The 13,516-nt window shown below is 42.5% G+C and overlaps 1 protein-coding gene across 1 annotated transcript in view; it reads right to left on the bottom strand.

The window, feature by feature from the left end:
- LOC109833778 (probable inactive receptor kinase At1g48480) overlaps positions 10,153-13,516 on the bottom strand; it is a 3,666-nt gene continuing 302 nt past the window's right edge. The window contains 2 exon segments of the mRNA XM_020401585.1: positions 10,153-11,088; positions 12,456-13,516. The exon segment at positions 12,456-13,516 is cut by the window's right edge and continues 10 nt beyond it. Of these exon segments, the coding sequence (XP_020257174.1) occupies positions 10,460-11,088; positions 12,456-13,516 (1,690 nt within the window). The 3' untranslated portion in view covers positions 10,153-10,459.

Raw genomic sequence — 13,516 nt, 5'->3', positions numbered from 1 at the left:
GGCGCGAACCCACCTTGGGGTGTCTCAGTTGGGCCGAGACACCCTGGGGTGTCTCAACTCAGACTGAGACGCTCCGTTATACATGTTTGTTCGTTTTCACCGTAACTTCTTCATCCAAACTCGGATTTGAGCGATTCAAAATGCGTTGGAAAGCCGACGAGGAGTTCTATATCTTAGTTTAGGTGTAGACCAAACTCACCTCCACCGGCGAGGATCTCCGACGAGATCGATAGATGACGCAGGCGACCGTGGCGAAGTTGATGACGAACGCGACCCTCGGTTGATGGCGAACGCGACCCTCAGCATTGGCGAACGCGACCCTCGCGTTGGGTGACTCCGACCCCCGCGTTCGGCCTCCCACCCTCGCGTCGGGCTTATCCGCTGGCAACAGGCTGTCGCCAGCCCACGAATCCCGCCTATAAAACCCCCCTCCACTAGGGTTTCGGTGCCGAAGTTTTTCCCCCCTCTGACTTTTTCTTCTGGCGGCGAATCCTCTTAACGCAGCAGCGTTCATCCCCAAAATCGCAGCAGCGATTTTCAATCCCCAGCTTTCATTCAACAATGTTTAAAGGGGGATATTTAAGAAGAGAGAAGAGGGTATTTATTATGGGTATTAACACTGTAGCTACAGTGTTCATTAGAGAGATCTCATATTTGATCTGCTCCTAAATTGTAATGTTCATTAGAGAGATCTCATATTTGATCTGCTCCTAAATTGTAATTTCTTGTTTGATTAATAAGAAATTTACTGTGTGGCTCCCGAGGACGTAGGCAGTTGCCGAACCTCGTAAATCTTGGTGTACTTCTTCTATTCTGCGTTTCTGTTGCATTAGGGGTTTAGGCGTTAAATTCCTAACAACTGGTATCAAAGCGTGAAACGATCTAGAGGAAGTCAGATTCAAGTGGGAGCCATGGCCGCTGATGAAGGAAAGCTGAGACTTAAGAAATTTGATGGAACAGATTTCGGATTCTGGAAAATGCAGATAGAGGATTATCTGTATCAGAAAAATCTGTATCAACCACTATCGGGGAAGAAGTCGGATTCTATGAAGGCAGATGAGTGGAACCTTCTAGATAGACAAGCCCTCAGAGTTATCAGATTGACGTTGACTCACAATGTTGCGTTCAACATAGCGAAGGAGAAGACCACGGCAGGTCTTATGGCAGCACTCTCAAACATGTATGAGAAGCCATCAGCCGCGAACAAAGTTCATTTGATGCGGCGGTTATTCAATCTGAAAATGGCGGAAGGCGCGTCAGTAGCACAACACCTCAATGAACTTAATACGGTTACAACCCAATTGAGTTCAGTTGAGATTGAGTTTGATGAGGAAGTTCGGACGTTGATACTTTTGTCTTCCCTACCAGAGAGTTGGAACACTACAGTCACAGCTGTGAGTAGCTCGTCGGGAAACAATAAGTTGAAGTTCGACGACGTTCGTGATTTGGTTCTCGGTGAGGAGATCCGACGGAGAGAGACTGGTGAAGCTACAACCTCTTCAGTATTGCATACAGAGTCAAGAGGTAGAAATTCAACCAGGAACGAACGAGGAAAATCAAACTTCAGAGGTAGATCAAAGGACAGGAGGTCCAAGTCAAGGAATCCAAGCAACAGCTCGAAGGCTATCGAGTGTTCGAATTATGGAAAGACCGGACATTACAAGAATCAGTGCAAGAGTGCACAGAAGGAGAAGGAGGCGAAGGCAGAGGTGAATGTCACCTCCACTTCAGGAGGAGACGACGCATTGATATGCTCTTTGGAGAGCAAGGAGGAATCTTGGGTGTTAGATTCAGGAGCGTCGTTCCATGCTACCTCTCAAAAAGAATTCTTCGAGAAGTATACCCCCGAAAATCTTGGATACGTATATCTTAGTGATGATCAACCATGTGCTATTGTGGACAAAGGCGTGGTGAAAATTAAGTTGAACGGGTCAGTATGGGAGCTGAAGGATGCCAGGCATATTCCCGACCTGAGAAAGAACTTAATATCCGTAGGCCAGTTGGCTAGCGAAGGATATACCACGACCTTCTATGGAGATGATTGGAAGATCTCAAAGGGCGCAATGACGATTGCCCGAGGCAGGAAGACTGGTACCCTATATATGACAGCAGGTGCACGTTGTTTAATCTCAGTTGCAGCAAGCAATGAAACTTTAAAGCTGTGGCACCAGAGACTCGGTCATATGAGTGAGAAGGGGATGAAGATCATGCACACAAAGGGAAAACTCCCAGGACTGCAGTCAGTGGAGATGGATATGTGTGAAGAATGTATACTTGGAAAGCAGAAGAGAGTCAGCTTTCAGACAAGTAGCAGAACCCCTAGGAAAGAGAAGCTAGAGCTCGTTCACTCAGATGTATGGGGACCAACAACCACCGCGTCCATTGGTGGAAAACACTACTTCGTGACTTTTATCGATGATCACTCTCGGAAAGTGTGGGTCTACTTTCTGAAGCATAAGTCAGAAGTATTTGAGGCTTTCAGGAGATGGAAAGCTATGGTCGAGAATGAGACCGGTCTGAGAATAAAGAAGCTCAGGACCGACAATGGCGGTGAGTATGAAGACACCGGATTCAAGAAGTTCTGCTATGAGCACAAATGGAGAGAACCATGCCCGGCACGCCTCAGCAAAATGGTGTAGCTGAGCGGATGAACCGAACGTTGACGGAAAGAGCCAGAAGCATTCGGGTATAGTCAGGCCTACCGAAGCAGTTCTGGACAGAAGCGGTCAACACAATAGCTTACTTGATCAACCGGGGTCCATCGGTTCCATTGGAGCACAGAATACCAGAGGAGGTATGGTGCGGAAAGGAGGTAAAACTCTCACATCTTAAAGTTTTCGGTTGTGTAGCTTACGTGCATATTAGTGATCAAGGCAGGAATAAGCTTGATCCCAAGTCAAAGAAATACACTTTTATCGGCTATGGTGAAGATGAATTCGGCTACCGCATTTGGGACAACGAAAATAAGAAGGTGATCAGGAGCAGAGATGTGATATTCAACGAGAAGGTGATGTACAAGGACATGCACAAGACAGATGACTCAGAGATTGAGTTAATATTTGTAGATGCCAATGATGTCCCGAGTAACCTCTCGGAAGAACCCAATGCAGAAGATCCTCAGCCAGAAGAGCCTGTTGGACAAGATGATGCGCAGGAGCCCGACGCACCAGCTCCGATATTAAGAAGATCTTCTCGTCCTCCTGTACCCAACAGGATATATATGAACTATCTGTTGCTGACAGATGGTGGGGAGCCTGAAAGCTTTGATGAAGCTTGTCAGTGTGGAGATACAAGCAAGTGAGAGCTTGTCATGAAAGATGAGATGAAGTCCCTCATCTCAAACCAGACGTGGGAACTAGCTAAGTTGCCCACGGGTAAGAAGGCACTCCACAACAAATGGGTGTACCGGGTGAAAGAGGAGCAGGATGGTTCCAGAAGATATAAAGCCTGACTGGTTGTCAAAGGTTTCCACCAGAAGGAAGGAATTAACTACACCGATATTTTCGCTCCCGTGGTGAAGTTAAATACTATCAGGACCATGATGAGTATTGTAGCAATTGAAGATCTTCATCTCGAGCAGTTAGACGTGAAGACGTCGTTTCTTCACGGAGATCTAGAAGATGAGATATACATGCACCAGCCAGAAGGTTTCTCAGAAGAAAAGAAGAAGAACCTGGTGTGCAGACTCAAGAAGAGCTTGTATGGCCTGAAACAAGCCCCAAGACAGTGGTACAAGAAGTTTGACGGCTTCATGCACAAGGAAGGTTTCCAGAAGTGCAACGTCGATTACTGTTGCTACTTCAAAAGATATCAGTCCAGCTATATCATCCTACTGCTGTATGTTGATGATATGTTGGTTGCAGGAGCAGATATGAAGGATATCAAGAATTTAAAGCAGCAGCTGTCAAAGGAGTTTGACATGAAGGACTTGGGTCCAGCGAAAAAGATCATTGGAATGCAAATCACGAGAGATAAGAAGAGAGGTCTCTTGTAGTTATCTCAGACGGAGTACATCAACCGTGTTTTGCAGAGATTCAACATGGGTGACGCCAAGCCTGTGAGCACACCCTTGGCCATCCATTTTCGTCTATCGAATGATCAGTCTCCTCAGTCAGAAGAAGAGAAAGAGAGTATGGCTCAGGTTCCTTACGCCTCAGCTATCGTAAGTCTGATGTACGCAATGGTCTGTACGAGACCAGACATTGGTCATGCAGTGGGAGTGATCAGCCGGTTTATGTCGAATCCAGGAAAAGCTCATTGGGAAGCGGTCAAGTGGATTCTGAGATATCTACGAGGCACCACACAGAAGTGTTTGCACTTTGGTAAGGGAGAAGTGGAAGTGCAAGGGTACGTAGATGCAGACTTCGGCGGCGAAGTTGATCACCGAAGAAGCACCACCGGCTATGTATTCACCGTTGGAACTACAGCTGTTAGTTGGATGTCACAGGTACAGAAGATCGTTACCCTATCCACTACAGAAGCTGAGTATGTTGTAGTGACTGAAGCCAGTAAAGAGATGATATGGCTTCAGGGTTTGTTAACAGAGCTGGGATTTAAACAGGAGAAGAATGTTTTGCATAGTGATAGCCAGAGTGCGATACACTTGGCGAAGAATTCAGCATTTCATTCTAGAACGAAGCATATTGCGCTTCGGTACTACTTCATCAGATCCCTGTTGGAAGATGACGTGTTGAAATTGGAAAAGATTCCAGAAAGTAAGAATCCAGCAGACATGTTAACCAAAACGGTGACTGTTCAGAAACTGGAGTTGTGCGCAACTTCAGTTGGCCTTCATGCATAGATGATGAGGGCGGAGCCACACAGGAGAGGAGCTTGATGAGATAGCCCATTAACGGCGGTTTGGTCTCTAAGTGGGAGATTGTTAGTTTGGGTGTAGACCAAACTCACCTCCGCCGGCGAGGAGCTCCGACGAGCTCGATAGATGACGCAGGCGAGCGTGGCGAAGTTGATGACGAACGCGACCCTCGGTTGATGGCGAATGCGACCCTCAGCATTGGCGAACGCGACCCTCGCGTTGGGCGACTCCGACCCCCGCGTTCGGCCTCCCACCCTCTCGTCGGGCTTATCCGCTGGCGACAGGCTCAGCCCACGAATCCCGCCTATATAAACCCCTTGAGATCTAGGGTTTCGGTGCCGAAGTTTTTCCCCCCTCCGACTTTTTCTTCTGGCGGCGAATCCTCTTAACGCAGCAGCGTTCATCCCCAAAATCACAGCAGCGATTTTCAATCCTCAACTTTCATTCAACAGTGTTTGAAGGGGGATATTTAAGAAGAGAGAGAAGAGAGAGAAAAGAGAAGAGGGTATTTATTGTGGGTATTAACACTGTAGCTACAGTGTTCATTAGAGAGATCTCATATTTGATCTGCTCCTAAATTGTAATTTCTTGTTTGATTAATAAGAAATTTACTGTGTGGCTCCCGAGGACGTAGGCAGTTGCCGAACCTCGTAAATCTTGGTGTACTTCTTCTATTCTGCGTTTCTGTTGCATTAGGGGTTTAGGCGTTAAATTCCTAACACTATAAGCTCCAATGATTAGATCATTTGTGGAATAAATGAGACACAAAGGATATTTCGCCGTTTGTGAACGACACGAGGTTCCCGATCAGTTCGTGTCTTCGTCATTCTGAAATTCCGTTATTTTACGTAGTTCGTCGATTCACTTCAAACGTTCACCGACATCAATCAAGCTTCTGTGAACCAGATAGTGACGTTCGTCATCTTTTCCTAACGCTGAGCGGTTCGTGGAGACCTATAGGCAAATTTCAATGCCTACAACGAAGACCTTCATGATGGACGAGAGGTAACGCAATTCGTATACACACGTCAACTACAACAAAGACGAGGACGACGCAGAAACGACAATGAAGTTGGGCCTTCCCAATTTGTTGACGACGGAGCTGGACCATCACAACCACAAACGCAACCAGATCACGAACTCATCGAAGGTCGGGATAGAGGAGGCCGAAGACAAAGGAAGAGAAGATTTCTTGGATGTATGTAAACTAATCATTATTGTTATATACATTATAATCCTATTTTGGTATGTACATTACAAACCTATTTCGGGATGTGAGATGGTTTTTGGATTTGTAGCCGAGATTGTGGTGTGATTTATTGAATTTGTAAGTGGGTTTGTGGCGTGATTTGTTGGATTTGTAAGTGGGTTTGTGGCGTGATTTGTTGGATTTGTAAATGATTTTATGATGTGATTTGTTGAATTTGTAAATAAGATTGTGGTGTAATTTATGATTTTTAGATTTGATATATGAGTTTATACATGGAATTGACAAGAAACGCAATGGTGTAATTTATGATTTTTAGATTTGATATATGAGTTTATACAGGATTAATAGAAAAAGCAATAGAGTAACAGAACCATGTGCATGTTTGTGCACAGGAAATGCACAGGACTGCTAGTACTATGCATTTCGTTTTGTGTCCCCGAAAAGCACGGGATTGGCAGTCCCATGCACTTGGTTTTGTGTCCCAATATGTGCTAGTCCCGTGCACTTGGTTTTGTGTCCCAATATGTATTTGCTTAAAACTCGGGACTGATAGTCTCGAGTTTTAAGCAGAGACTATTCGAAAGAAAAATGAAGTCCCGTGCATTTCAATTGCTGACTGAACTACACGGGACTAGGAGTCCCGTGTAGCTCGAAAAACATCACAACTGCACAATCGACTCTTTTCCGAAGAAAAGAGTCGGTTTTGCACATTATATTGAGATGTGATCGGTTTTGCTATATAAAAAAGGGTGCTTTTAAAATTTTGTCCTTATTTGAACCAATAAGGGCAAGGTCATATCCACATATAATGGTAACGCCTTAACTTAGACCTGAATGATACTTGGGCTGGTTCTTATAGCCCATTTATGTTTTGGGTCAGAAAGCGTTAAATGTCGTTCTTCTCGTTGTTCTCTTTATGCGCTTCAGCAAAAAGCCTCGAGCCATTAGTACTTCTACATAGCACTTTAGCCAAAAGCTTATGCCAAAAATGTGAATTATAATAAAAATCATAAAGTCCCGAATAGATTCTTGCAGCTGAAATCTCAGGTGTTACTTTAGATTATAAATGAGGCTAAATATCATAGAATACACCTCAACTTTGGATGACTATTAGATTGCTTCCCACAACTTTCGAAACATAAGAAAACTCGTGTTAAGTTATGGAAGGTTAAAATTTTTTCAAGTTTAAGATTTTATCATAAAAACTTGTAATAGACTAAATATCAGAAAATCATAATTTTCATATGGGTGAATAAAATAATGCACGGGGATATTTTTATCATTAAAAATTGTGTTTTATGCCCCACCCCCCGCGCCCGCCCGCCTGGGAGCACGCGGGGGTGGGGGTGTTCTTATAAGATATTAAATGTAGAGGGGCTTTTGAGATAACACCTAACTCTGGTTTTCTGGTATTTTAAAATAGAGATTGCTAATTAAATCAACTCTGTTTCTAAATTGACTAAAACAACCATATTGAGTCATGAAATCCAAACATATTCAACCATATTCAACTGTTTTCTTCTAACACGGTACCAAGTTAGGCTAAATGCACGCTTGAACCAGAATTGACGTAATAAGCTCCCAACAAATCTTTAACTTTGGCTTGAATATGCATGAGTTGAGTCCAACTCGAACTCAATACACATGTATAATGAAGATAGGGTCTCAAATTAATACTTTTGCAAATGAATAGAGTAGGATCATGCTCAGGGTCCGTTTGGTTTGCAAAAGAGGCTGGTGAAAGCCTGACAAAAATACTGTTTTTGTCAGGCTTTTAGCCAAAAACGCCTCTTTAAGAGGCGTTTTTGGCTGAAAGCCTGACAAAAACAGCGGTTTTTGTCAGGCTTTCACCAAGCCTCCATCCCAAACAAACGCGCCCTCAAATGTGAGAGAACGCACACACCCAGCGAACCTTAACTTGCACTAGACCTAGTTACACCGGAAGCATGAGTAGTACTATTTATGCTCCCACCTTGAATCCTAATTCATATTAACAGGATCTCGAACCAAACAGATCACTCAAAGCCTATTGGACCACGGACTCTGATTACTGATTTATTTGATTGTTAAAACTTATGAACGAAAATGAACTAGGCTAATCTACTTGTACCGAAATTAACCGAAAACCATTAACCAGAATCATAGCTCTAAACATATAAAATCATATATTTATCTAATTGTTTTCCTCAACAACCGGACTTGCAGGACCAAACTCATACTTGAACTAAATAAACTAAAATAAGCGAATGACTTCGGAAACATAAATGTACCATTATTATATCTCAAAAACATGTCGATCTCATTTTAACGCTAACCATATTAGCATATCAAAAACATTGGCAGTGGGTGCTGCAATCTTAAAAATATTAAACTCGTAAAAACATGATAATTTAGAAATTCAAAGAACTGTAATACATCCACAGGTACTAGAACGCAGGCAATCGTGATAGGTATTTTTACGTGCAAATGTACAAAATTATAAAATATTACCCTGCAATTTAACCTTTTTATATAACAATAAATCTGAAAACAACAGCTGTCCCAGATTACCTGGCTCTTCAAAAACCTGCAAATCTTCAAAGTCCAACAGCCAATTTGGCAGCACATTCTTTGGACACCTGCAGACAAATACAACACAATAAAATCCTGAGGACAAACAAGTGTGAATTAATTATCTGTAACATAAAAAAACTCATCCAGGTTGGCGAAAATTGGAATTATTCAAGTAGTTGTTGATAAAAGACAAGCCACGAAGGGACACTGTTCTTCAAACTCTTCAGCCTGAAATTCCACCAAACTCGTAGCTACCAAAAGGCCACCACCTAAGCTCGGATTTTTTTTGCTCAATAAGCAAAAGAGAGAAGTCACCATCTTCCTTTGTACAAAAATTAAGTCACCAATTTGTTAGATTTTCACACCAAACTCGTTGGTTAACTGGTAATTAAGTAACTTTAGTGACGTTGTTGCATCAAAGAGTGGCAACATGGACGAATACATCAAGTATGGATTGTCCATTTCCATCTTCACGTGTGAAATCCATGCCTTATATAGTTTATTTATTAAAGGGTTAGCTGCATAAACATCTTGGAGCTTATTATATTTGTAGATTGATTTTGATTAATAGGCTCCACGAATGATTTATTTTTTTATAACTATTTTACCCTCAGGGTCTATTTGCCTGATACGATTTCACTTTGAGGTTACGTGAGTTAAAAAAAAAATTTACGTAAACAATCAGAGTAATACACTAATACGTTCCAAAAGTGCAACCAACTGCAAAATTAAATAAATAAATCGATCAAGGATATCAACTATATCAGGTTTGCTTAATGATATGACAATTATGAAAGTGAGTAATTTTTTGGGGGAAAAAAAGAGGTTTTTACCTATATGCTCCCTGAAAATTTATCAATCCTAAAAGCGAAGGATTTTTTATGCCTATATATCCAGATCCACTCTGTTTACAGATTTACCTCTCAAAATTATTTTTTTGCTCATTTACCTCTCTTCATTTTAACGACGTTAAGTGAAAGACAGAGAGAAGTCCAAATGTGGAAGAAAAGGGAGAAAAAGTAGCGACATGTAAATTTGAGAGATAAACGGACTTGAAGGGTATTAAGACAAAATCACATTACTTTATGTTACCGAAAACAGGAGATATAAATATCTGTAAAAGCAATTATATTTATGATTTGATAATAGTTTTTATTCTAGATTTTATTTTTCATTTTAAAAATAATTTAATGCCTTAAGTTGGGATAAACGTGATCAATCCAGTATCTTGACTCTTATGCTAATCTATCCCTTCACTTGTAAGTTTGAGTACACCATCAACTAAAATACAATCTCGATCCATTTACACTCCATCAGCGTAAACATCCACAACCAATATTTCTCCACAAAAGAACCAACCGTCAACCAACAAACAAATGGTGCTTTCATACCAAATCACAACCAAGATTTCTCCAAAAAAAATACCAACCGTCAACAAACAAACAAACAAATGGTGCTTTCATACCAAATTAATCACTAATCCCACACATTACCTAACAAAGAAAAAGAGAACATGGACTGAGAAACAAACCAACCAAAGCACCCTTGAGAAAACACAAGAAGAACAATATCGTAATCACAAACCGCAACAAACTTCACAAAGACCTCAAGCATGCAAGCTAAAAGTGAAACAAGAAGAGCCAGTATATGAAAAAGGCATAATCACACCAATTCCCAATACATTTACCACCTCACCATCCTAAGGTTAGAAGAAGAAAGTCTCACACACCCCCCCTCCAAAAATTAAACAACAAACCCAATTCTGTCCTATAGAATGGAATTTAACAACATTCACATTTTGCTAAAATATCAGGATTCATCCATCTATGAATCCAATGGCAACATAATCCAGGAAACAATCACCTCCATAGTTCACAACCTCAACCTGTTGACCCCGTATGCACTGAAGACTGATCATCACCAGCTCCTCCCAAACTGCTCGATCGTCGAATGTCCTCAATCCTCGCAACAACATCAGGCATCGACGGCCTATTATCAGGATACTGAGCAGAGCAATCAATAGCTAGTTGCAAAAGCTGAACCATTTCCTCCTCAACATTCTGATGTCGGAGCAATTCAAGATCGAACACTTCAGAGGTCCACTCCTCGCGAACCACCGACTGGACCCACCGAGGGAGATCAACACCCTCATCATTGAGCAGGGCTTGGGATGGGGCTTTTCCGGTGAGAAGCTCAAGCAGGAGGACACCGAAACTGTAGACATCTGCTTTTTGAGAGACTCTGCGAAGGTCAGTGACCTCCGGTGCACGGTAACCAGCTCCACGTGCAGGAGCGGAGGAAGCAGCGGAGCCCGCTAGGTGGGCAAGGCCGTGGTCGGATACACGGGCGTCTTCATGGGATTTGCAGAGGAGGATGTTGGAGGATTTGATGTTGCCGTGGGAGGAGGTGGGGGAGTTTGAATGGATGTAGGCGAGGCCCCGGGCAGAGGCGAGGGCGATTGCTGATCGAGTCTCCCAGTTGAGTGGGGTTCGGCCTGACCCTCGGTTGCCTGAAAGATTGATGAATTGTGTAAAAGAAGCTATAGAAATGTTTCTATTTCTCATACGGAAACTCATGTATTTCTGATAAATGAAACAACTAGATTCATGGATGACTCTCAAATCATAAGAATAGATGCAAATGGGAAAATTGATATGAGGCGGCAACTCATTTTACTAAACGAGCTATAGAAGATGGAAATTGTTGTAAGGTTCGTAGCAGTAGTCATTTCTAAATCTTGGTAACTTATTTCGCTGAACGAGGTGGCAGCTTATACCCAATATTATATGTATGCATATATAGTTTATAGGAGTGAACAAGTTGCTGTATTCCGCAGAGGTGTAATGTTTCCTGTCACCCATCAAACACAATGTGAGGCAATATGCAAAACAGAACACAAACAGAGATGAAAAACCCTCTTGAACTTGTAAAACGAGTATACGCACCCAAAAGAATTAAGTGGGATGGTTTGGAACATTTACACTTCCAAAGAAGAAATGCATTATCATACAAAATATAAATCTTTACAGAGGACATTAGTTGGAGGAATGCTTCTTTGAAGATATAGCTAGCACAAATCCAAGCATTGAAAGGATAAATTTCCAAGTCTTGTTATTATGATCTTCTAAACAGGTACACATAATGTTAAAATCTTAGGCTATGGCTCTATAAATGCATCAAGACATGACTCTTAAGGAGGAATCCGCCAAAAGGAATCAAAAGATTCTAAGGCAAACTTCAAATTAGTTGGTGATTATTAGAGAACATCATTAGCATTGACTTGTGTGGTATACCAGTGGATAATTCTTAATATTTATGGACAATGTTACATGCATCTCTAGGACATCAACAAGCATCTCCAGCACAAATCATAATGATAAAGCTGACATCAGATAATATAAAAACCTAACCCACAATTGTAGCAATCCTTGTAATGACTACCCATGCAACCCAATTATTGCAACTTAACAATCTAAAAAATAAAAGATGGAATCAAGCACACCTAATTCTACTTTTTTTTATATCAATTCTTGTATGATTAGCCACCAAAAGTAAGATTTGAGCTTATAAACATGAAAGAGAAGAGTCCTACAGCCTTGAAACTTATGATAACCCTATTTTCTTCAACACTACATATACTCACATAAAAACATCCAACATCCACAAAGCACATTGTCAATTTAGCTTCAATGCAATTAAAGCCTACATATAATCTGCTAAAGATAACTCCTAAACCCATGCTTATGTTAGAGCAAGCACTAGAACAAATACCCACCAAGCAAATAATAACCAATTGAACAATAAATCACTTGACCCGTTTTCAGCTAAAATAAGCTTTAAAAATATGCAAAAATAACAACAAAAAGTAAATCTCACCATGCAACAATGCTGAAAGGCTTCCCAATGCCATGAAATCATAAACTAGCAGCTTCTCATCCTTACTGAAATAATAAGCCTTCAAAGGCACCAAGTTAGGATGATCCATAGCCCCAATCCCCTCAATCTTCTCCTTAAACTCCCTCTCACTCAGATTCACATCCTTCAGCCTCTTCACAGCCACCACCATCCCCATTTCAAGCACGGCCTTATACGCCGTCCCAAACGTCCCCTTCCCCAAAACCTCGGCCGAAGCCCTAAGCAAATCCTCGAGATCAAACTCTCCTCTCCCTCCATCCTTAAAGAACACCAATTTCTTCGAATTTGCAGTCTCTGGAGCTTTCGGCACCGCAGTTGTGGACCTAGCTGCGGAGTATTCTCCCATTGGCACCTCTGGCGGTTTGGGGCCTCCACTGGGCACCGCAGCTGTCGTCCTCTCCTTCGAACCACCTCTCTTTCTACAGAGGAAAATCAATAGACCTAAGAGGAGTAACAAGCCCACAGCGGACCCGATGGCAATCCCAGCGATGGCTCCGCCGGAGAGCTTACTCCCCGAACTACCCCCGCCCCCGGTGACTGCGCCACCACCTGGATGGGGCGCTCCTGCCGCCGGAGACGGAGAAGCCTCACTGGGACAAGCGGGGAGGGGCGCACCGCATACTGACAGCCCCAAGAAAGCATCTTTAGGCATTTTCTGAAGAGATTTGGGCACAGAGCCATTGAGATTGTTGTAAGAGACATTAAACTGAACAAGATCAGGGAGCTTCAAATTAGGGATTTCGCCAGACAAACTATTCCTTTCCAAATAAAGCGTTCCCAACCTCGTAAGATTGTTAAAACTCTCGGAAATCTCACCGGAAAAGTTGTTTCCCGCCAGATTCAACCGGATCAAGTTGGTGAGCTTAAACATCGCAGACGGAATCACGCCGGAGAATCTATTCCCCTGCAAGTAAAGGCTACGAAGCCCAGAAAGCTCGCCGATGTCAGAGGGGAGGGGGCCGGAGAGAGCGTTGAAGCGGAGGCTGACGGTGCGAAGGGCGGTGAGGTTACCGAGGGTCCCG

This window comes from Asparagus officinalis, chromosome 3, assembly GCF_001876935.1.
Source record: "Asparagus officinalis chromosome 3, Aspof.V1, whole genome shotgun sequence".
NCBI lineage: Eukaryota > Viridiplantae > Streptophyta > Magnoliopsida > Asparagales > Asparagaceae > Asparagus > Asparagus officinalis.
The sequence above is the reverse complement of the archived record's forward strand: the minus strand, read 5'-3'. Positions and strand labels throughout refer to the sequence as shown.